This window comes from Microcaecilia unicolor, chromosome 3, assembly GCF_901765095.1.
Source record: "Microcaecilia unicolor chromosome 3, aMicUni1.1, whole genome shotgun sequence".
Classification (NCBI taxonomy): Eukaryota; Metazoa; Chordata; class Amphibia; order Gymnophiona; family Siphonopidae; genus Microcaecilia; species Microcaecilia unicolor.
Window position 1 is genome coordinate 47907937 of NC_044033.1, and position 25985 is coordinate 47933921.

General features: G+C 45.2%; 1 protein-coding gene across 3 annotated transcripts in view; it reads left to right on the top strand.

Annotated features, from left to right (window-relative positions):
* Positions 1-25985, top strand: part of BABAM2 (BRISC and BRCA1 A complex member 2) — a 582320-nt gene that overhangs the window by 503867 nt on the left and 52468 nt on the right. For all 3 annotated transcript variants that reach the window (XM_030195882.1, XM_030195883.1, XM_030195885.1), the window contains exon 11: positions 24783-24936. In XM_030195882.1, the coding sequence (XP_030051742.1) occupies positions 24783-24936 (154 nt within the window). The remainder of the gene's footprint in view (positions 1-24782; positions 24937-25985) is intronic.

The window sequence follows — 25985 nt, forward strand, 5'->3', positions numbered from 1 at the left end:
AGCAGGGGACAGAGGAGACTCGCTGGGTGGCTGGAGGGGGGCAGGGGACAGAGGAGACTCGCTGGGTGGCTGGAGGGGGGCAGGGGAGAGAAGACAGCTCTTTGAGCAGGGTCTGTCCTTCTATGTTTAAATTGTACAGCGCTGCGTAACCCTAGTAGCGCTTTAGAAATGTTAGTTAGTAGTAGTAGTAGGGTGGGTGGAGGGGGGCAAGGGAGAAAGTAGAATCGTTGGGTGGCTGGAGTGGGAGCAGAGGAGAGAGGAGAATCGCTGGGTGGCTGGAGGGGGGACAGAGGAGACACACTCACACCCAGCAGTCTCACTCTCTCTCTGTCACATACATACACACACTCGCAGATTCACTCTTTCTCTCTCACACACAGTCAATCTCACACATACTCTCTCAAACATACACACTCCGAGGAAAACCTTGCTAGCGCCCGTTTCATTTGTGTCAGAAATGGGCCTGTTTTACTAGTTTAGATATAATAGGCATCTCTGAGACCTGGTGGAAGGATGATAACCAATGAGACACTGTCTTACCAGGGTACAAATTATATCAGTGATTGGGTGGATTGACTTTCTATAGTATTGTATGTTAAGGAGGACCGTGAATCAGATAGACTCAAAATTCTGTAGGACACAAAGCATATCTTGGAATCTCTGTGGATAGAAATTTCATGTGTAAAGGGGAAAAGGATAATGATTGGAGTGCACCTGGCAAGGATGAACAGACAGATGCAGAAATGTTATCAGAAATTAGTTAGGCTAACAGACTGGGGAACACAATACTAATGGGTGATTACCCCTATATTGACTGGGTAAATGTAACATTTGGGCATTCTAGGGTAGTAAAATTCCTTGATGAAATCAAGAACAGCTTTATGGAGCAGCTGGTTCAGGAACCAACAAGGTTACAAATTAGAGTTCACCTCTCCATTCGCTGATTTTTTTTCTTTGAGTCCCCATGCAGAAACTCACTCAAGAGGGTGAATGTTCAAGCAACGCTTCAGTCCTTGTTAGACCTAGGGGCCGCAGTGCTGGTGCCTTTACGGGAGCACTGGTATGGTCACTATTCCATTTATTTTGTCGTTCCCAAAATAGGGGGCTCCTACCGTCCAGTTCTCGATCTCAAAAAGGTCAGTAGGTTTCCAAAGGTCCGTCATTTCCACATGGAGACATTGTGGTCTGTTCCATTGGGGTGGTTCCTCATGGCTTTGGACCTCATGGAGGTCTATTTGCATATTCCAATTTGGTTACTGCATCAGAGATTCCTGCGTTTTGCCGACCTGGCCATCATTATTAGTTTCAGACCATGCCTTTCAGTCTTGCCACAGCACCTCGAACCTTCTCGCAGGTCATAGTGGTGGTGGCTGCGTACTTGCAGCAGCAGGACATCCCAGTTCATTCCTATCTGGACGATTGAGGCTTCTTCTCTTCAGGAGAGTCATCAAGCAACATAGTGGGTGATCGCCCTCTTGCTGTCGTTAGGCTAGGCAGTCAATCTGGACAAGTCAGTTATGGCCCACCCAGGTTTTGGAATAACTTTTGACATGGCACAGGGCAATGTGTTTTTGACCAAAGGTGAGTCAAACTGCAGACACACCTTCGTCGTCTCATGTGATTCTCTCTTCCTCTGGTTTGGGATTATATCCAGGTCCTTGGGTCAATGGCAGCAATCTTGGAGATAGTTCCCTGGGCTGGGGCCCAGATGTGGCCCTTCAGCACTGTCTGTTGAGTCATTGGTCTCTGGTTTCTCAGTACTTTGAGGTTCAGTTACCTTGGCCTCTGGCGGCGTGCCACAGCCTAGACTGTAGGCTCTGGCCCCCAGTCTATCATGCGGTATTCCTTTGGCTCTGCTGAAGTGGATTGTGGTCATCACAGATGTGAGCCTCACGGTGTGGGGTGCGTATTGTCAGCACCGGGTGGCTCAAGATCAGCCAGTTGGAGCTTAGAGTGGTGTTCAAAGCCTTGTGGATGATTCAAGCCCTGGTTGAGGGCAATCCAATCCTCATTCTTTCTGACAACATGACAGTGGCATATATAAATCACCAGGGTGGAACGTGCAGTTTGCCTCTTGCAACTGAGGCACAGCTTCTTCTCCACTGGGCAGAGGCTCATCTTCAACAGCTCTTGGTGACTCACATAGCAGGGGTGCAAAATGTCCAGGCAGATTACTTGAGCAGGAATGCATTGGATCCAGGCAAATGGGAGCTCTCAGCAGATGCCTTTCAGCTGGTCACTTGAAAGTGGAGCATTCTGGTCATGGACCTCATAGCTTCCCACCGCAATGCCAAAGTTCCCAGGTTTTTCAGCAGAAAAACAGAATATGGTTCGGAAGGGCTGGATGCATTGCTCCAGCCGAGGCCGGTGGGCTTTCTTTGTACGTCTTTCTTATATGGCCCATGATCGGCAGGATGCTGAGACGGATCATGGAGCATCTGGGTCTGGTGATCCTCATAGCTCCAGGTTAGCCCTAGAGGCCGTGGTATGCAGATCTGAACTGCCTGCAAGTGGACAACCCGCTGCGGCTGCGAACCAGTCCTGATCTACTCCTTCAGAGACCAGTGCAGATGGAAAATCTCTCCCACTTTGGTCTTACGGCTTGGCTATTGAGAGGGATAAATTGAGATAAAAGGGGTATTCCCCCAAAGTCTCCTCGACAGCTTATGCACAGGTCTGGCGAGTTTTTGAGGCATAGTGTTTGGATACGGATTTCTCCCCGTTTCAGTCTTCTTTGCCATGCATTATAACATTTTTGCAGGAGACTCTGGCTTATAACTCTCTGCGAGTGCAGGGAGCAGCTCTTGCCTGCTGTAGGGGTCGGCTGCTTCATTCCTCGTTGGCCTCTCTTCCTGATGTCATCTTTTTGAAAGGAGTCAATTGCCTGAAGCCTCCGGTTCACCCTCCTTGTCCAGAATGGAACTTGAATCTAGTGCTTCACCTCTCTAAAAGACCGCAGTTTGAAATCAGTGTTTCTGGTCACCATTACCTCAGCCCAGTGGATTTTGGAACTTCAGGCATTGTCCTGACAGGATCCCTTTTTCCATCTGTCTCAACAACGGGACATGGTACACTCGGTTTCATCCTTCCTTCTTAAGGTGGTTTTTGCCTTTCATCTTAACCAACCTTTTCAGGTGGCGGATTATCCCAAAGACTTTTGTCTCTGTGTTTGCTTAATGTTTACCGGGTTCTGATGTGCTATCTACACATGACTAATGAGTTTCGTCGCTCAGATCATTTGTTCGTGGTCTGCTGAAGCCCACAGAAAGGTGAAGCATCTGCCAAAGCCACTATTTCTTGATTGGTTAAAGAAGTTATTGTGTCCACATACTTGTCAGCGGGCAAAGCTCTTCCAGCGCATTTCTGGGCCCGTTCTATGCAAGCGGTTGCCACTTCTTGGGCAGAAACCCGGTTTTTTTCCTTGGAGGAGATTTGTAGGACAGCGACATGGTCTTCCCTGTGTACATTCTCCAGACACTGCCATTTGGATGTCTCTTCTCAGTTGGACGCATCTTTTGGTGTTTCGGTGCTCTCCTTAGGAGCTTCCGGTATCCATCCTACTTAAGGATTGCTTTGTTACATCCCACAAGTGTCTGGATTCATCTGCTGCTGACGCTAAGGAATGAAAAATTGTCTTACATGATAATTTTCTTTCCTTTAGTCGCAGTACATGAATCCAGAAGCCCATCCTGTATTTGCTGGCAATGCTTATCGGTTAGTTCTGTCTGTTGTGTTGTTGCTGCACTTTCTGTTTCAGAGGACTAGTTTCATTGGATGTTTGTATTTTCACTTTTGGGATATGACTTTTCCTTCTGGGGAAAGAGCAATGTTATAATTCTGTTTCCTTCTGCTTTTGAGAAATACTGACTGACCAAGGAGCATTCTGTCCTATAAGACAGTTTAGCGCTCTCTATCTCCACCTGCTTGTAGATGGTCACAACCCACAAGTCTCTGGATTATCTGCTGCGACTAAAGGAAAGAAAATTATCAGGTAAGATATAATTTTTCATTCTAAATGATTCTTATCTATTATTGCCAATCAGGGGGCTTGCACTAAATATTGTCTCAAATGATGTGAAAACTTATGCAATAAAGACATTTTGGTTTCTTATTCACTGTTTGAATATATCTACAAGTGTTCTTTCGTTTTGAAAGTGTAACCTTATGATGTGTTGATTAGTGAAACAATCTCCTACTTTGATACATCTTGAATTGTAATTTTTATACAGTAGAATAAGAAAAATGTGCAAAGGTGTCATGACTTTTACAAGGCACTGTGTAACTTTTTTGTTAATAAATAAAGGCCTTCAAGTTCGGTGCTGTTTGTAGAAAGAAACTCTTCTTTTTACAAATAGCACAATGCACAGAGCTATTGGCTTAGGGATAATAAAATACCTGTGCAGGGCTGGATTCCAAAATCCTATTGTGATTGGAAACATAAGTAAGTCCAGCTTCCTATGATGCAAAATTTGACTCTGCAGCTGAATTCAGTTTAAACAATGAAAGCTGAAGCCTACAGAATCCAAAATGCTATGTGATAAACATGAAAAAAAAAAAGAACTAGGCTTCATAATCATCCTCACAGAACCATTAATTAGGAAACCCTATGTTTCCTTTTAAATGCATGCTTTGATGAAATGCTGCCTAACTGGAACCACCAAAACAAGGTTAAATCTTTATAACAACCCCAAAAGACAGTTGGTTATTTTTTATTGTAAGGATGGTTAAAAAGAATTTAGCAACAAAGAGTACTGGAGGGGCTGTTCAGATAAACTTTCTGTGAAATTCAGTTTTAGACTGTATCTATTTTCTTCCATTAAAAGTATAGTACTGTGGTTTTTTAATCATGAAAGTCTGGAATTATTGAAGGGATAGAGCTTTGTGCAACACAGTCTTTGGGCAGAGCAGAATCCATGCCAAATAAACAACCAAGCCCTCACCCTCCATCATGAAGGAAGACTGTTTATGCTAACATGTAGTTAGGTCATCTTTTCCAAAAGCCAGGAGGCACACAGGCAACAGAAAAATACAATAATCAAAAAAATCACCCTACATTTTAAGTTTCTAAATGAACTTTTCCAAGGTCTAGTACATACCGTGTATTTATAGAGTGAAAGCTCCGTTATCTGGCACTTCACCATCTAGAATGTTCACTTAACTGCCATCTTTCCCAAGTAGCACCTTCAGTACCTGAAAGTAACATTGGCTAAAATTAAAAGAGCTAAGTACAACAGATCTTCATGTTTAGAAAACCATACCAGTTTCCTTTTCCTTTTATTTACTTTTCTAAGAGATAGCTGAACGTGTAAGAGCAAAAAGAGGAATTCAGAAAGTAAAAAGCTGAAATAGTCTACTACCATATGTACCCCTGTCAAAAAAAATGGTGGTCTTTTTCCAATGTCCTCTTCAGTGAATAGTGAAGAAAAGTATTTGTTTAACATTCTCACTTTATCTTTGCCATCTTCGTCTTACGGTTTCACTGCTGTGCTTCCTTCTTTCACTGACATTTCCTTCCTTTTCCATCTTAGCTATTTTTCTTTGTTTCTTGCCTTTGCCATCCTCACTACCTTTATAAGTCACTATACTTTTCTTCACTATTCGCTGAAGAGGACATTGGAAAAAGACCTCCATTTTTTGACAGGGGTGCATATGGTAGTAGAGTAGATGCGGCCCCATTTCTGGAGGATAGGGCTTATGCAGAACTTACAGATACAAGTGGGGAAAGTTCTAGGGTTGAATGGCACTTCAGAGAGTTTCTGGAGGTTTTGCTGATGGGCCTGTTCTGTAGATCTTTGGAAATTCTGGGGTTGGAAACTACAAGTTCATTAATCTTAGGAAAATATAATGGGGAGTCTACCAAACAACAGAATATAGAAGTGTCTAAAATCCAGCGGATTTGCAGAAGAGCTATCAGTCCAAATCTGATTATTTCTTTGACTGACTAGAGAACTAGATCAAGGGCATGCACTGGATGTGTTTTATGTACATTTCCACAAAGGTTTTAATACAATAATATGCCCAAATAGGTGAATTATAAATAAACTGAGCAAACTGACAGTGGGCTCCAAGATGATGGACTGGATTAGAAACTGGTCACGTGATAGAGGACAGTGGAAATTCAATTTAACTTTGCATAAAGAAAGAAGATTAGAAGACTACTTCTGGATCCTGGAGCTGGTTCTCTATGTTATTGTAGAAGGTTGCAAGGAAAAGTTTGCCTTTTTTGTGAACGAGAATAGATCTAAGAAAGCTTGATGAGGGGTGGAGTGGCTGGCAGGCAGTTAAGATTCCATGTGAAAAGCTGAGTCAAATTTGAGATCCTTAAGTCCAAGAGAGGAGTACACACTTGGGTTGCAAAACTGATATGCACAAACCAGGAAGAAAGCTTTGGAACGATAGTGTCTGATTATCTCAAATAGTGAACAGTGTGATTTCTTTATTTACAGTATTTATAGCCTGCACAATCTGCAGAACTCTCAGCGGATAACAAGTGGTACATACATAATCCCCCAGATTCTATATATGACAAGTTGCACACGTAAATCACCGCACAGTGCCGATTTGTGTGTGCTGCTTAATTAATTTGAGCCATTTGCTAACATCCAATTATTGTTAATTGGCCTTAGTTATGAGTTACATGCATATTATATTCTATAATGCTGTGTGTGAAACTCCTGTGCATAATTTCAAGGGGGTGTGGATAGGGGCATTCCCAGAATTTACATTCATTGTTACAGAATAGACTCGAAATTTACACTTGCTTTCAGCAGACATAATTGCTGGCAACTAAAAGGCGTCATTTATGTGCTTAGGAGATTCTTTATATGGTGCCTAAAAAAATCAGCGCTGAAATCAGTGCCAACTAAGCATACTCTATAATTGGTGCCTAGATTTAGGTGCCAATTATAGAATATGCTTCGCTGATATTTCAGCACTGATATCTGCGTGCATCCATTTACGTCAACAAAAACCTGGTGTAAATCTCAGCGCGTAGATTTAGGTGCACTGGGCCATATTCTATAGGCACCTAAATTTTAGAACACCCATGGAACACCCATTTCCCTGCTCATAACCACGTCCCTTTTTGCCTCCGCATGTTTAGACGTTCAGCGTACATAGTTACAGAATACGCTCAGTGAGCTGTGTGCCTAAATTTTTATCAGTGCCAATTAGTGCTCATTATTACTTAAGTGCTGTTATCAGCGCACATTATCTTGTTAAGCCAATTAAGTTACGTGCAGTGTTATAGAATCCATGCTGATTTTGGCATCTAAATCTAAGCTCACTGTATAGAATCCAGTGGTTAGTTCTATTCTATAAAGGACGCAGATCCTTTATAGAATAATGCTCAATGCTTACATTTTTCAGCGCTGATTTTTTGGCACCATTTATAGAATCTAGTCAATTACTCATAAAAGAATATCTAATCTAATCATAAGATGTTAGCCCGAGCCAGAGTGATACTAGACTACTCAGCAAAAGGCATAACTTGTAGATGTAAGGAGGTGGAAATCCTTTCTATATAGGTTGGACATGTAGCATATTGGGCCAGTTTTAGAGGCCATGCCTCCCAAAGAACATGACGACTCTTGAGGTGGGCCAGAGAGAGGCTACGTTAATGGTGTGAATCTGCACCAAAAACAATGTGAGATAAGACTTTAGTACTTAGATAGGGAATATGATGGGAGACCCTTAAATATTTCAGATGTAAATTAGTCACAAGAAGCAAAATTTTATCAGAGAACAGAATGTGTACAATATGAGGTCATAGTATGAGATTCATTAGATTTAATTTATCACCACCTTCTAAATCTGAGTTCAAGGTGTGTTCCATTTCATGTACTGTAGTTATTTCCCTGCCCAAGAAGATTTATAATCTAAAGTTTATAATCTATTCTCCGAGGACAAGCAGGCTGCTTGTTCTCACTGATGGGTGACGTCCACGGCAGCCCCTCCAATCGGAATCTTCACTAGCAAAGTCCTTTGCTAGCCCTTGCGCGCCGATGCGCACCGCGCATGCGCGGCCGTCTTCCCGCCCGAAACCGGCTTGAGCCGGCCAGTCTTCTTTTCTCCGCGCTCGGGACGGTTGTGTTTCCGTTTCGTGCCCCAAAAAGTCGACCTCGCGCGTCGTTTTCGACTCGTTTCGCTTCAAAAGTGTTGGAAAAAACCTCTTTTGGCTTTTTCCCTTCCTCTAGTTCGAGTTTTAAACCCCGGTAAGTTTTCTTTCGTCGTCGGGGTAGGCCTTACTTAGGCCCCGGTCGAAATTTCCTTCCCGCTTTTTTCTGCTGGTGCCAAATTTCGCCATTTCGTCTTTCGATCTCGCCGGCGTGATTTTTCCGCCCATGACATCGAAGCCTTCCAGCGGCTTCAAGAAGTGCACCCAGTGCGCCCGGGTAATCTCGCTCACTGACAGGCACGCTTCGTGTCTTCGGTGTCTGGGGGCCGAGCACCGCCCTCAGGCCTGTAGTCTGTGTTCCCTTTTACAGAAGCGGACTCAGGTAGCGAGGTTGGCCCAGTGGAACTTTTTGTTCTCGGGCTCTTTGTCGGCATCGGCACCGGGGGTATCGAGTGCATCGACGTCTGCAGCGTCCAGACCTTCATCCTCGGCGGCCAGTGCATCGAGGCATCGACCCTCTGCATCGGCGCCGAGACATCGGGTGACTGCATCGACGTCGGTGGTACCGGGACCTCGTCTGCTGATGTCGTCGGACGGTGGTGCTTCGTCTGGAGTGCAGGTGAGGGCTGTCCACTCCCCTGCTGGTGGCGGTGAGCCTTCGGGTGGGTCTCCCCCTACCCTGAGGGCTCCTGCGGTACAGCCCCCCCGAGATCGACTCTCTTCGGTCTCGGCCCCGAGGAAGAGACGGCTGGATTCTACGTCCTCCTCGTCGGTGCCGGGAAGCACCGGTGACGTGCTTCGCAAAAAATCTAAGAAGCATCGACACCGGTCCCCTTCCCGTGTCGGCACCGGGAGCTCTGGGTCGCCGAGGGAGTCGGCACCCAGCAGGCATCGGCACCGAGAGGACCGCTCACCCTCTGTTCAAGAGGTGTTGATGCGCTCCACTCTGGACAGCCCGGAACAGCCTCCACGCCCGGAACAGGTTCTGACGTCAACGCCTGCATCGACTTCCATGCCTTTTTCTGCAGCCGCTCTGAACGAGAGCCTCCGGGCCGTTCTTCCAGAGATTCTGGGAGAGCTGTTGCGCCCTACCCCTCCGGTACCGGCGGTGCTTGCGCCTCCGGTACCGTCGAGCGTGGCGCCGGCTGGTCCATCGCCCGAGGTGAGGTCACCGGCGTCGGTGCCGCATGCGGTACCGACTGCCGTCGCCTCCCAGGAGGGCTCCCCGACTACGTCGGCGGAGGGAGCGTCGCCGATGCGGGCGAGGGAGTCTACCTCTCGACGCCCCCATCGTGGACGTGGCTCCACGGAGTCGAGTCGGGCGCGGTTGCAGACACAGGTTCGTGAACTTGTGTCTGACACCGAGGGTGGGGCCTCGTGGGAGGAAGAGGAAGACATCAGGTATTTCTCTGACGAGGAGTCTGAAGGTCTTCCCTCTGATCCCACTCCCTCTCCTGAAAGGCAGCTTTCTCCTCCTGAGAGTCTGTCTTTCGCTTCCTTTGTCTGGGAGATGTCTACGGCCATCCCCTTCCCGGTGGTTGTGGAGGACGAGCCCAGGGCTGAAATGTTTGAGCTCCTGGACTATCCTTCTCCACCTAAGGAAGCGTCCACAGTACCCATGCACCATGTCCTTAAGAAGACATTGCTGGCGAACTGGACAAAACCTCTAACTAATCCCCACATTCCCAAGAAGATCGAGTCCCAGTACCGGATCCATGGGGACCCAGAGCTGATGCGCACCCAGTTGCCTCATGACTCTGGAGTTGTGGATTTGGCCCTAAAGAAGGCTAAGAGTTCTAGGGAGCATGCTTCGGCGCCCCCGGGCAAAGACTCTAGAACCTTAGACTCCTTTGGGAGGAAGGCCTACCATTCTTCTATGCTCGTGGCCAAGATTCAGTCCTACCAGCTCTACACGAGCATACATATGCGGAACAATGTGCGGCAGTTGACGGGCTTGGTGGATGCGCTCCCCCCTGAGCAAGCCAAGCCTTTTCAGGAGGTGGTCAGGCAGCTGAAGGCGTGCAGAAAATTCCTGGCCAGAGGGGTGTATGACACCTTTGATGTTGCGTCCAGGGCCGCTGCTCAAGGTGTGGTGATGCGCAGGCTCTCATGGCTGCGTGCCTCCGACCTGGAGAACAGACTCCAGCAGAGGATTGCGGACTCGCCTTGCCGTGCGGACAATATTTTTGGAGAGAAGGTCGAACAGGTGGTAGAGCATCTCCACCAGCGGGATACCGCATTCGACAAGTTCTCCCGCCGGCAGCCTTCAGCATCTACCTCTACAGGTAGAAGATTTTTCGGGGGAAGGAAGACTGGTCTCTACTCTTCTGGCAAGCGTAGGTACAATCCTCCTTCTCGACAGCCTGTGGCCCAGGCTAAGCCCCAGCGCGCTCGCTCTCGTCAGCAGCGTGCGGCTCAGCAAGGCCCCTCGGCTCCCCAGCAAAAGCAAGGGACGGGCTTTTGACTGGCTCCAGCAGAGCATAGCCGACATCCAAGTGTCAGTGCCGGGCGACCTGCCAGTCGGGGGGAGGTTGAAAGCTTTTCACCAAAGGTGGCCTCTCATAACCTCCGATCAGTGGGTTCTGCAAATAGTCCGGCAAGGATACACCCTCAATTTGGCCTCCAAACCTCCAAATTGTCCACCGGGAGCTCAGTCTTCCAGCTTCCAGCACAAGCAGGTACTTGCAGAGGAACTCTCCGCCCTTCTCAGCGCCAATGTGGTCGAGCCCGTGCCATCCGGGCAGGAAGGGCTGGGATTCTATTCCAGGTACTTCCTTGTGGAAAAGAAAACAGGGGGGATGCGTCCCATCCTAGACCTAAGGGCCCTGAACAAATATCTCATAAAAGAAAAGTTCAGGATGCTTTCCCTGGGCACCCTTCTTCCCATGATTCAGGAAAACGATTGGCTATGCTCTCTGGACTTGAAGGACGCCTATACGCACATCCCGATACTGCCAGCTCACAGACAGTATCTGCGATTTCAGCTGGGCACTCGTCACTTCCAGTACTGTGTGCTACCCTTTGGGCTCGCCTCTGCGCCCAGGGTGTTCACAAAGTGCCTGGCTGTAGTAGCAGCGGCACTTCGCAGACTGGGGGTTCACGTGTTCCCATATCTCGACGATTGGCTGGTGAAGAACACATCCGAGGCAGGAGCCCTGCAGTCCATGCAGATGACTATTCGCCTCCTGGAGCTACTGGGGTTTGTGATAAATTACCCAAAGTCCCATCTTCTCCCAGTGCAGAAACTCGAGTTCATAGGAGCTCTGCTGGATTCTCAGACAGCTCGTGCCTACCTCCCAGAGGCGAGGGCCAGCAACTTGTTGTCCCTCGTCTCGCGGGTACGAGCGTCACAGCAGATCACAGCTCGGCAGATGTTGAGAGTGCTGGGCCACATGGCCTCCACAGTTCATGTGACTCCCATGACCCGCCTTCACATGAGATCTGCTCAATGGACCCTAGCTTCCCAGTGGTTTCAGGCTGCTGGGGATCTAGAAGACGTGATCCACCTGTCCACGAGTTTTCTCAAATCCCTGTATTGGTGGACAATTTGGTCCAATTTGACTCTGGGACGTCCTTTCCAAATTCCTCAGCCACAAAAAGTGCTGACCACGGATGCGTCTCTCCTGGGCTGGGGAGCTCATGTCGATGGGCTTCACACCCAAGGAAGCTGGTCCCTCCAGGAACGCGATCTGCAGATCAATCTTCTGGAGCTGCGAGCGATCTGGAACGCTCTAAAGGCTTTCAGAGATCGGCTGTCCCACCAAATTATCCAAATTCAGGTGCTCCAAGCCACATACCTGGCAGGCGTAAACAACAGTCTGGCCGACAGGTTGAGCAGGATTATGCAACCTCACGAGTGGTCGCTCAATTCTCGTGTAGTGCGACAGATCTTCCAGGTGTAGGGCACCCCCTTGGTGGATCTCTTCGCATCTCGAGCCAACCACAAAGTCCCTCAGTTCTGTTCCAGGCTTCAGGCCCACGGCAGACTGGCATCGGATGCCTTCCTCCTGGACTGGGGGGAGGGCCTGCTGTATGCTTATCCTCCCATACCTTTGGTGGTGAAGACTTTGTTGAAACTCAAGCAAGACCGAGGCACCATGATTCTGATTGCTCCCTTTTGGCCGCATCAGATCTGGTTCCCTCTTCTTCTGGAGTTGTCCTCCGAAGAACCGTGGAGATTGGAGTGTTTTCTGACCCTCATCACACAGGACGAAGGGGCGCTTCTGCATCCCAACCTCCGGTCCCTGGCTCTCACGGCCTGGATGTTGAGAGCGTAGATTTTGCCTCTTTGGGTCTGTCAGAGGGTGTCTCCCGTATCTTGCTTGCTTCCAGGAAAGATTCCACTAAGAGGAGTTATTTCTTTCTGTGGAGGAGGTTTGCCGTCTGGTGTGACAGCAAGGCCCTAGATCCTCGCTCTTGTCCTACACAGACCCTGCTTGAATACCTTCTGCACTTGTCTGAGTCGGGTCTTAAGACCAACTCTGTAAGGGTTCACCTTAGTGCAATCAGTGCATACCATTACCGTGTGGAAGGTAAGCCGATCTCAGGACAGCCTTTAGTTGTTCGCTTCATGAGAGGTTTGCTTTTGTCAAAGCCCCCTGTCATGCCTCCTACAGTGTCATGGGATCTCAATGTCGTTCTCACCCAGCTGATGAAACCTCCTTTTGAGCCACTGAACTCCTGCCATCTGAAGTACTTGACCTGGAAGGTCATTTTCTTGGTGGCAGTTACTTCAGCTCGTAGAGTCAGTGAGCTTCAGGCCCTGGTAGCCCAGGCCCCTTACACCAAATTTCATCATAACAGAGTAGTCCTCCGCACTCACCCTAAGTTTCTGCCAAAGGTTGTGTCGGAGTTCCATCTAAACCAGTCAATTGTCTTGCCAACATTCTTTCCCCGTCCTCATTCCTGCCCTGCTGAACGTCAGCTGCACACATTGGACTGCAAGAGAGCATTGGCCTTCTATTTGGAGCGGACACAGCCCAACAGACAGTCTGCCCAATTGTTTGTTTCTTTTGATCCCAATAGGAGGGGAGTGGCTGTAGGAAAACGCACCATATCCAATTGGCTAGCAGATTGCATTTCCTTCACTTACGCCCAGGCTGGGCTGGCTCTTGAGGGTCATGTCACGGCTCATAATGTTAGAGCCATGGCAGCGTCGGTAGCCCACTTGAAGTCAGCCACTATTGAAGAGTTTGCAAAGCTGCGACGTGGTCTTCTGTCCACACATTCACATCCCATTACTGCCTGCAGCAGGATACCCGACGCGACAGTCGGTTCGGGCAGTCAGTTCTTCAGAACCTGTTTGGGCTTTAGGATCCAACTCCACCTCCCGAGGGCCCTGTTTGTTCTGTTCCAGGCTGCACTCTCAGTTAGTTGGTAAATTTTTCAGGTCAATCTCAGTTATGTCCTCGCCGTTGCGAGGCCCAATTGACCATGTTTGTTGTTTTGAGTGAGCCTGGGGGCTAGGGATACCCCATCAGTGAGAACAAGCAGCCTGCTTGTCCTCGGAGAAAGCGAATGCTATATACCTGTAGAAGGTATTCTCCGAGGACAGCAGGCTGATTGTTCTCACAAAACCCGCCCGCCTCCCCTTTGGAGTTGTGTCTTCCCTGATCTTTGTCTTGCTACATATGAGACTGGCCGGCTCAAGCCGGTTTCGGGCGGGAAGACGGCTGCGCATGCGCGGTGCGCATCGGCGCGCGAGGGCTAGCAAAGGACTTTGCTAGTGAAGATTCCGATTGGAGGGGCTGCCGTGGATGTCACCCATCAGTGAGAACAATCAGCCTGCTATCCTCGGAGAATACCTTCTACAGGTATGTAGCATTCGCTTTAACTAATCCTCAGTAAAATAGCACATTTTTGCCACAGTCAAATTTTACCACAGAATTCACAAACCAGTGGTATTTCAGTGAATCGTACGATTTTGTTTTGCATTGCTACAGACAGGAATATTACATGTTCCTGGCTGCAGCAATACAAAGAGAGTGGGTTCAATATTCAGTGCTTTGTAACTGGTCATGAACGGCTTCTGGCCAGTTAAAAAGCACTTAGCCATCTAAGTGCTAATATTCAGTGCAAGATTGCTGGTTATCTCCACTGAACATTAGCTCTTAGTCCTAGTCACGTGACTTAGCCAGCTAAGCACGATTATTTAGCGGTAAACCAGCTAAGTTGAGAAGATAGACCACTTAAATAGTAGGCCTATTTTTAACCGCTATTAACAAATGGCTAGCACTGAATATTTGCTTAGTAGGTTAAGTTGCCACAGCCAAAACTAAAACTGTATATACAGGGCCTGCGCCACTGGTGACAGCTAACTGAACTGCTTGCCACTGGTGGCAGCTAACAGAACTGCTTGCCACCGACTGAATATCAGGGGGAGTGACCCCAGTTGGAACCTGCTATTTTTTCAAGGATCAGACTGCAGGTGTTACAATAATTGCTGTCCCTGCTCTCATTCCCTTACAGCTGTGTTTGACTTGATGGAGCCAGGTTGTCTCAGGTATCTGAGTTAGCACTTGGGGATCAATGTTGCAATGGATTAAATCTTTTATGGAGGATAGGAGTCACATGGTCATTGATGGAGATGAGTTCGACAAGTTTTGCTCCATCACTGCTGTATTTATCAATTACCTGTGCCCCTTCTATGCATATGCTGATAACGTCCAATTATTACTCCCAATTGATGTGAGCAATTGAGGGGATCGTTTACTAAAGCTTAGCTTGAGTTATCTGCAGCAGGGCCCATAGGAATAAAATGGGCCCTGCTGCAGATAACTTGAGCTAAGTTTTAGTAAAAGACCCCTTTAATCACTGTATGGCCATAGGGAATTAATAGTTGGTGATAAATGGATTGGTTTGGAATGTGACAAAGACCGCTTGTCCATGTTTTGGCAGAATAAGGCCTGAAATGGGTAGAGCAGAGTTTCCATGGGTGAATATGTTGAGATCTTTAGGAGTGCTATTAAAAGGAAGGGGACAGGACAGAGACAGGTTTCCACAGTAATACAGAGGATGTGTGTGAAACTACGATTAATTCATAAGTTACATCCATATTTGGAAGATGAAACTTTGAAAATACTGGTTCAAGTACTGGTTGGAAATTAATTTGATTTTTGCACTGTAGATTTGTAGGGCTGACGGGTAGATTGAGAAGATTACAAATTGCATGAAATATGGCAGCGAAAGTAGTAACTGGCAATAGTAGGAAGGAAAGTGCAAGGCCGTATTTGAGGAAACTTCATTAGCTGTTAAATTTGCAGATGACTCAAAACTATTTAAAATTGCTAAAACACATGCAGACTGTGAAAAATTGCAGGAAGACCTTAGGAAATTGGAAGACTGGGCATCCAAATGGCAGATGAAATGTAATGTGGACAAATGCAAAGTGATACACATTGGGAAGAATAATTTGAATCATAGTTACCTGATGCTATGGTCCACCTTGGGAGTCAGCACCCAAGAAAAAGATCTAGGTGTCATTGTAGACAATACGCTGAAATCTTCTGCCCAGTGTGTGGCAGAGGTAAAAAAAACAAACAAGATGCTAGGAATTATTAGGAAAATGATGGTAAATACCAGTGCCAGAAGTGGTATTCAATGCTGACATGTCAGAGAAACTGAACCAAATCTCTCTAAACCTGGAAAATGTAAAAATGCAATTTGACAAATTGAAGAGTAGCAAATCGCCTGGGCCGGATGGTATACATCCCAGAGTATTGTTAAAACTGAAAAATGATCTTGCAGAACTATTGTTAATAATATGTAATTTATCCTTAAAATCAAGCATGGTACTGGAAGATTGGAGGGTGGCCAATGTAACACCAAATTTTAAAAAGGGTTCCAGAGGTGATCCGGGAAATTACAGACCGGTGAGCCTGACGTCAGTGCCGGGCCAAATGGTAGAGACTATTATAAAGAACAAAATTCCAGAGCATATACATAGGCATGGATTAATGAGACAAAGCCAACATGGATTTAGTGAAGGCAAATCTTGCCTCACCAATCTATTACATTTCTTTGAAGGGGTGAACAAACATATAGATAAAGGTGAGCCAGTCGATATTGTGTATCTGGATTTTCAAAAGGCATTTGACAGAGTACCTCATGAAAGACTCCAGAGGACATTGGAAAGTCATGGGATAGGAGGTAGTGTTGGATTAAAAACTGGTTAAAAGATAGAGAGCATGGTTAAATGGTCAGTATTCTCAATGGAAAAGAGTAGATAGTGGGGTTCCGCAGGGGTCTGTACTGGGTCCACTGCTTTTTAACACATTTATAAATGATTTAGAAATGGGAATATCTAGTGAGGTAATTAAATTTGCTGATGACACAAAGTTATTAAAAATTGTTAAATCGCAAGAGGATCGTGAAAATTTTCAAGGCAACCTTGGGAGACTGGGCATCCAAATAGCAGATGGCATTTAATGTGAGCAAGTGCAAAGTGATGTATGTGGGAAAGAGGAACACAGACTATAGCTACATGATGCAAAGTTCCACATTAGGAGTCACTGACCAGGAAAAAGATCTAGGTGTCATCATTGACGATTTGTTGAAACCCTCTGCTCAGTGTGCAGCGGTGGCTAAGGCAAATATAATGTTAGGTATTTTTAGGAAAGGAATGGAAAACAAAAGTGCCTTTGTATTGCTCCATGGTGCAGCCACTCCTTAAATACTGTGTTCAATTCTGGTCACCACATCTTAAAAAAGATATATTGGAATTCAAAGAGGTACAGAGAAGGGCGACAAAAAGTGGTAAAGGGAATGGGACGACTTCCCTATGAGGAAAGGTTAAAGTGGCTAGGGCTTTTCAGCTTGGAGAAAAGACAGCTGAGGGGAGATATGATAGAGATATAAAATAATGAGTGGAGTGGAACTGGTAGACATGAATCGCTTGTTTACTCTTTCCAAAAATACTAAGACTAGGGGGCACGCAATGAAGCTGCAAAGTAGTACATTTAAAACAAATCAGAGAAAATATTTCTTCACTCAATGTATAATTAAGCCTTAGAATTCATTGCCACAGAATGTGGTAAAAGCAGTTAGCTTAGCGGTGTTTAAAAAAGGTTTGGCTATCTTCCTAAAATAAACGTCCATAAGCCATTATTAAGATGGAGTTGGGAAAATCCACTGATTATTTCTAAGATAAGCAGCTTAAAATGTATTGTACTGTTTTGAGATCTTGCCAGGTACTTTGACCTGTATTGGCCACTGTTGGAAACAGGATGCTGGGCTTGATGGACCTTTGGTCTGTCCCAGTATGGCAACGCTTATGTTCTTATGACTACAAGAATTACCAGATTGTATTACATAATGTATCTGTCTAGACCAGCATCCTGACTCGCAACGGTGGCAAGTAGTAGGCACTTGGAGGAAGTGTATAGGAAATTAAATTAATAACTAAGCAGATCTAAGCTGAAGATGAGAGCTTTATCAGTGACTGTTCTCTTCAGATGGACACCATAAGGAATATCAGCATGTGTGACAAACAGAATATCTGTACTGAAATTCTAGTAGTCATATTGATTCTGAAGAAAACTGTAGTATGTTTTGATAGTTTTAAAGACTCAAATAAAAGATGTGGCTGTACATGACGCCTTTGAGACCTCACAGGGTCCTGTCTAATTGTCAGCTAATGAAATTCCACCGGACACCATGTAATGACCTAACTTTTTCTGCAATAAGGCAAATATCTCAGGAAGTCGGTAGATAAAGTTCTAATAACACACATTAGTGCTGCGTTTGCAACCAAACAATATCCTCTAGATATAAATCTTTCTTCTTGCATCACTATAGCCACATCTGGGACTAGTGTGATCTCCGAAGTTCATGTACTAAATTTTGTTTGTTGGCCCTTTAAAAGGTAATGCAAGTTACAAAGACTCCAGATTTGTTCCCAAAAATGCTGATGTAGCATCCAGTTTCTTCCTACCATGAAATTACCTTTATTTTTTACTTGTTTGTCTCTTTAGAATAACAAATATAGATTCTAATAAATGTAGTTTGAGGACAAAAACTGCTTTCTGATCTTGCGTATTCAGTGGTGGGTAGACCAGTAGAGACCTGAGCTGCCAGCTGCATGAAGTAAACAGCAGGGTGACTTAAGGTAACATCCTGCCTACCTAAATTCTACATATTTACACTGTGTTACCAGTTCAGTCTATTTCCTTAAATAGACAATTGCTTGCCTTAGAAATATAACCTCAGTTGCCTTCTGGTTTTTTGTTGTTGTTTTTTTGGTGTTAACTGTTTTGTGCCTGTGTCTGTTCTCTCAGAATATACTGCATCTGCATTCAGGCTTACAGAGTTAATGTGAGTTCACATATGCACAAGGAACGAGTTAATGAGAAGTTTGTAAAGGGCTTACAAAATCACTAATGGGCTAAGGAATTCAGCATGTTCCAGAGTTTGTTGCCTTACGGATTATAAAGGAGTTCAGGGCAAGACGAAAAGGAACAATTGGCTGCAAGCTACATGCAAGTATGTTTGCCTGTTCAAATTTAGCACTTTAATTAAGAAGACACCAGTTATGTTAACCTGTTCAGTATTTGTTTACCACACCTACTGTTGCCATAGTGGATAAACTTGTTAATCCCCCATTTTTGCCTCTCTTGTACACCTGCCATCATAGTCAACATACCCAGGCCAGGAGAAGGGCAAGGAGTTACATTCAGCACCTCTCGTTTGACTGGCAGAGTTCACACCAGCCATTTTTGTGTAATAAAGCTGCACTAAAAATCAGCATTAGATTAGCACTTTTTTTTTTAATTCTGTGCTTTTTTCAGTTTTCTGATGGAATAAACTAATTACAGTGCACTCCATTTAAGTGCACGTCGGATAAGCGCATGCTCTGTTCAACTGCATGCCGTACTTCGGTCCCATTTTTGGCGCCATCAATTTCTATGGGGACAAACTTCGGTTTAGCGCACCACTGATAAGTGCAAGATTCGCTTATATGCAAGGTTTAAGACCGCTCCTCTGCAGGAAAGACCCTGCATAAGCGCGCGCAGCGCGCACGGAATATGGAAGCTGATTGGCGCCTGACAACCAACGAGATTTCAAATTTACCGCCCCTTTAACTGCCACAGGCAGAATAAGTGAAAGAATGTTGTTAGAGTGTACACTGGGGTCGTGGCGGAACTGTAAGACTTTAATACTGGCTGAACGAATAGAAGTTCTTAAAAAATTAGAAAACAAAGTCAAGCATCTATTGCTAAAGAATATGGTGTCAATCCCAGTCAAATTTCACGTGTCTTGAAGCAGAAAGGCCAGCTTCTGGAAGACTGGCAAAACAATACAAATCCACAATGGAAACGAAAACGGGCGGGAAAAGCTGACGAGGTAGAAGATGCTCTTCGGTGGTTTCTCGAGTCAGGAGCAGACAGTTTCCTGTCAGTGGTCAACTGCTTATGGAGAAAGCTAACCAGGTAGTTGAAAGTTTTGGACTAACTGAATTCAAAGCCACTGTCGGGTGGTTGGAAAGATGGAAGAAGAGGAACAACATAAAATTCAAGAAACAGCATGGTGAGAAACAAGACGCTGATGACTTTGGTGCTGAAAATTGGGTTGTTTCAGTTCTTCCTACCATCTTGAACGAGTTTGCACCTTGTGACGTTTTCAATGCTGACGAAAACGGTCTCTACTGGCGAGCGATTCCTGATGGAACACTTGCATTCAATCACTACTGGAGGTAAAACGTCGAAGGACCGACTGACGCTCCTCCTTTGCTGCAATATGGATGGGAGTGAGAAGTTGGAACCCCTCGTCATTGGAAAGAGCAAACAGCCACATTGCTTCAAGGAAGTTAAGCGACTTCCTGTGTCATACAAGGCTAACACAAATTCATGGATGACTGGGGAAATTTGGAAGCAATGGCTAAAGAAGTTAGACACTAGAATGCGGGCACAAAAGCATCAGATTTTGTTGCTTTGTGATAATTGTGCTGCACACAGGGATGATGTCAGGCTGTCTAACGTCAAGGTGTTCTTCCTGCCATCAAACACTACCTCTCTGATCCATCCTATGGATCAGGGCATAATAGCCAATTTCAAACAACATTATCGGGCTCTTGTGCTATGTCGTCTGATGAGTGTTATGGATGACCAGACTGGCAAGGATAAACATGCTGTTGAACGTAATCTATCATTGTTGGATTCCCTACATATGCAGAAAGAAGCCTGGAATCATGTTACACAGGCAACCATTGTGAACTGCTACAAGCGGGCAAGCTTTGTTAAGGCTGTGGAGAGGGACGAAACAGATGCAGCTGTTGCAAATGCGTCAGATCAACAGGTTATTGACATCCGAGCCGGTGTTACTGAAAAGGAGTTTCATTGCTACGTAGCTGTTGATTACGATGTACAAACAGCTGACAGCACTGATGTCGAGATATGCTCCTACACACAGGCAACAACGGCTGATGATGAAACAGATGAAGAAATGAGCAGTGAGGCATATGCTGACGAAATTCAACAATCTCCTCCTGTCACTTTTGCAAGAACACTGGAGAGTCTCAACACCGTGCGGGCCTATCTGGAGGCCACTGGATGTCAGCGCTTTGACAGTTTTTACCGTCTGGCAGACGTAGTCTATGGAACTCACAGACCCAATAGTGTACAGAGGACTATAACTGATTACTTCAAGTAAGCTTACCGTCAGTTAACAGAGACTGTATACTGTACGTATAATAATAAACAGTACTGTACATATGTTTATCAGATGTCAAGCTTCTTTGGGTCACAACGGTTCACGCTCCGGTTAACTGCATGCATTTCTTTGGTCCCAGACCCTTGCACTTAAGCGGATTGCACTGAATATGCAAAAAGCAGCAAAGTAAAACTTTGTGCAGAAACAGAGTATTAAAATGAAAATAAACTTTGAAGTAAACTTCCCATTTAACTTCAGTGTTAAAATGGAAGCTAAATTAAATTTAACTCTGTTTTAAATAGAGGCTCTCAGATCTAGGAACCCGATAGACAGGGGCTCCCCAAACCCGTGACCAAAGAACCCAGCACTCCCACAACAGACCTATAAAACTTACCTGGTCTCAGGGAATTGTTGACCATCCTCTTCACTCTGGCACCATTTTGAAAGTGGCAGCATTTCCCTGATGTGAATGACATCAACCAAGATTAAGGTGACACCACTGACATCAGCCAAACTGGCGCCATTTTCCAAAATGATAATGGTGCTAACAGGATGACAGCCAACATTTCCCCGGGACTAGGGGTGCTTAGAATTTGGGAACCTTGCGCATGAGGGCTGGGGCCAGGGCCAGGGATGACCTGGGGGACATTGGATCCCCAGCTTGGGAATCTGGTGCTGATTTTTTATCATCTCATTGACATCCATAGAAGTCATTAGGACCTTACAACTTTAGTTCACCTCCAGAGGTAAAGTTTGGCATAATTTATTACTTTGGAGGTAATTTGATATGAAGCTCATTAGCAGGCATTTCCATACTAATTGCTTGTTACATTTGTATCCCACATCTGAAGTAAAGGATCTGTGGCTCTCAAAAAAAGATCCCAAGATTTTGGTTCATTATATTGAACAGTAAAGTTACTTATAGTAGCATAGTAGATGACGGCAGATAAACACCTGTATGGTCTATGCAGTCTGTTTTTGATTTGTCCATGTGTCTGGCAGGTAAGAAATTGATAGCATAATAGTGACAGCAACCAGATTAGCAGACCCACAGGGCCCCCAGGCTCACCAGCCAGAAACTGAGAAGCAAAGAGTTAGTGGGGTTCCCCAGACCCTTTCCCGATGAAAACATGGATGAGTCAATGAATTGAGCAGAGGGGTTCTCATTGCTGTCTGCTTTCTACTGTGGCAGGTATTGGAAGTCAGGAGGAAAGCATAATGGGGTGGAAAATAAGAGGAGTGGGAAATGTTTGAGGAAGAGATCTAGAATAAAGAGCAAGAGTGAGGAGGGAGCAAACAAGGGGTAATGCATACCTACCTACCCTTACTACTACTACTTCTACTACTTATCATTTCTATAGCGCTACTACCCTTAAGCATACAGAGCAAGTATAGCATACAGATACATCCTCACATACCCCCAGAGCATCTGTAACGTACAAATACACCTTCACATACACCTACAGCAGCTGTAACACATAAATATACCCTCACATTCCCACCTGGCACCCATAAAATTATGCTGCCTTGTCACTTTCTGGTTACCAATCCACCCTCCTCTGTTTCTTCCTGTCTCTCCTTCCTACCCACCCCCATCTCCCACATCCTTTCCTTCAAGACTGTCAGTGGAATGCTTTTCACGTTTCACTATATATATTTTAATATTGTCATTTTTGCTTATAATTGACCTGAAAAAGAGGGTCTGCCTTCAAAAGCTTGTCAAAAGTGTATTGTTTCTTTTGTTTTACCTGTTTCTATTTATTGTCTTTAAAGTGGACTAATATGGCTACCACATTACTTTATCCCAGAGCAACTGTAACACAGAGATACACCCTCACATACTCCCAGAGCAGTTATAACACAGAAATGCATCCTTGCATTACCCCAAAGCAACTGTATATAACCCCATTAATCAAAAAATCTTCAGAAAGATGCGTTTCAACTTGCCACACAATTGTAGCCTGGAATTTCCCAGGTAGACAGTTCCAAGATGTGATATCACACAATGAATATATCAAACTGGATACCAAGAGCACCTTAAACCAAGAAAATGTTTTTATGGAATTTTTGTTGAATGAAAAACTGATACAGCTGCCAAAGAACAAGTAAATTTTTAACAATATATAATCATTTCATACCCTTCCCTTCCCCATCTTCCTCACCGTGTAACCCCTACCCATTCCCAGCCCCACCAATTCACTGCTGTGGAGAACTTGCCACACCTGGGAGCAGAAGATCTGAACCTGGAATAGAATCCAGCTTCCTCAGAACTGCTGCTGAGTCACCAAGTTATCCTAAGTCATCATTGTAACCAGTGCTTTTTTGTAGAAAAAAGGTGCCGGTACTCATTATGGGCAGGGTCACCACATATGACTCCACCCCTATGATAGCCACACCCCTTATACCAGCCATGGCGCATATAAACAGACATCATTGAAAATATACTAGTATAGAAAGAAAAATAACATGATTTTTTTTCCATTATAAATCATTTCTGTAAGCTATTACAGCTCCAGTATACCCAGTGCAAAATGAGACAGCAGATGTAAATTCTCAAATTGGACATATTCCAAACACTAAAATGAAAATAAAATGATTTTTTTCTACACTTGTTGTCTGGTGTCTATGTTTTTCTATCCATATTGGTCCCAGTCTCTGATTCTGCTGATCTTTATCTGTTCTCTTATCTCCATTTCCAGGGCTTCCTTTCCATTTATTTCTTTACTTTCCTTCTTTCTTCTTCATTTCTTGCCCTTCATCCATAAGTAAAAGCTGGGTCCTCCTCCATGGAATTGCCTGGAGGAGGTATAACGTGGATCCAGCTTTTGCCTATTTTCTCCATCCATATGCAGTTTTTCTACTCTCTTCCCTTTCCCTCATCTCCATCCATATGCATCTTCTTCTTTTTTTTTTTCTTTCCTCCCCTCCATCCATGTCCAGCACTTCTCCTCTCTCCTCCCCTCCATCCATGTCCAGCATTTCTCCTCTCTCTTCCCTCCCCTGTATCCATATAAAGCAGTAATTCTCTCTCACCTCTCCTCCATCCAAATCTAGCATTTCTCCTCTCTCCCCGCCAACCCCTCCATCCATCCATGTCCAGCAATTCTCCTCTATCTCGTGCTCTCCTCTCCATCCATTTCCAGCATTTTTCCTCTCTCCCCTGCCCTTCCCTCCCATCCATGTGCATCTCCTTCCTGTCTGCCCTTCCCTCCATCCATGTCCAGCATGTCTCCTCTCTCCCATGTCCTGCGATTCTCCTCTGTCCCCTGTCCTCCCCTGCCATCCATGTCCAGTGATTCTCCTCTCTCCCCTTCCCTTTCATCCATGTCCATCGATTCTCCTCTCTCCCCTGCCCTCCCCTTCCATCCATGTCCAACGAATCTATCTTCCCTGACCTCCCCTCCCATCCCATCCATGTCCAGCATGTTTCCTCTCTCCCCTGACCTCCCCTCCATGTCCAGCAATTCCCTCCCCGCCCATCCATGTCCAGTGTTTCTCCTCTCTCCCCTGCCCTCCCCTCTCATCCGTGTCCAGCGATTCTTCTTCCCCCAGCCCATCCTCCTTCTCCACTGCCTGCCAGCCAGTGAAGCGATAAAGAAAGGCTGCCAGCGTCAGAGCTTCCCTCTGCGAGTCCTGCCTACTTTGTTTCAACTTCCTGTTTCCACATAGGCGAGACTTGCAGAGGGAAGCTCCGACACTTCCAGCCTCTGTCAATCGCTGCACCGTTCGCGCTGCCGAGTCCGTAAAAAAAGAAGTGGAGTGAGAGGAAGGGTGCAGGACTCGCCAGGGAAAAAAGGTGCCGGTACGCCGTACCGGTGCGTACCGGCACAAAAAAAAAACCCTGATTGTAACAAATCCAGCAAAAAAGTCTGCTGCTTTTCCTTATTGGATCTAAAGTAACAGATTAATTTGAGTGACTTGAAACACACAGAAATGTAAATTCTTGCTGAAGTATAATTCTTTGCCTCCAGGTACCTTTAGGTTGCTTCATGTAACCTCTCCATTTTCCCTGTCTTCACAGTTGATCTGCCCTTATATTTTCCTCGAGACCAACCTACGCTGACGTTTCAATCTGTCTATCACTTTAGCAACAGTGGCCAACTCTACTCCCAAGCCCAGAAGAACTATCCCTACAGCCCACGCTGGGATGGCAACGAAATGGCCAAGAGAGCAAAGTAAGTTATGGTTGCTATCACATTACATTGGCAATATCCATTTGGTTTTATGCCCAGGAGTTTACTGTATGCTGAAGAATGGGATTCATTGTATAAATAGTCTCAGAAACCAGCTGCATGGTATGGAAAGCTGGCTTCCTCATGTTCTTTCATCCCACAAAAATGAACATACTATTTCTACCAAAGCAGTTAATAAATGAATATTTAATGAAATAAAATTTAGCAGTGGGGTTGTAACTTAGAAATATATAAAATTTAGCAGTGGGGTTGTAACTTAGAAATATATAAAATTTAGCAATGGAGTTGTAACTTAGAAATATATATATATATATATATATATATATATATTTGTAAAGAGTACAATGATGGGGGGTTGGGGTCAAACACACCCCTCATTGGACACAATGAAGGAGCTTGCTTAGTATTAGGGGTGCTCAGCACTTGCTGCATCCACAGAGCTTGCTGACTTATTATTAATAGTGATTTAACAAGTTATGCGAAACAGTGAACAATGATGTGTTTAATAACAGGTATCATTACATAGTAACGTAAGGGTCAACTATTCATTGGGTGCTGACAACATAAGTGTTTTTCTTTCAGCTTTCTGGGCCACAAACCAGATATATTTTGGAAGGACAACTCAGTGTCCATCCAGAATTTATCCATCCACATTTAGGAGAGGCCAGAGTTGTTCCAGGAGCAGGGCCTACATTTATCTGGATAACAGGGATGTTTAGCCATTATGGGGTAAATTCTATAAGTGACGCTAAACATTTTACACACTGAGCACTATAAACCACACCTAACTTTAGGCACCAACAATTACACTTGCTAAAAGCAGATGTAATGCTGGTGCCTAAATTAGGTGCAGTTTGACTGAATTCTGTATGTATGCGTGTAAAATGTTGGAACGCCCCTGAAACGTCCCTGGCTGAGACCCCCAAAATTTACATGCACATCGTTATAGAATACGATCTGTGTGTAAATCCTAATTCAGGCCAATTAATGCTAGTAATTGGTTGTTGGCAGCCAATTATTGGCACTGATTG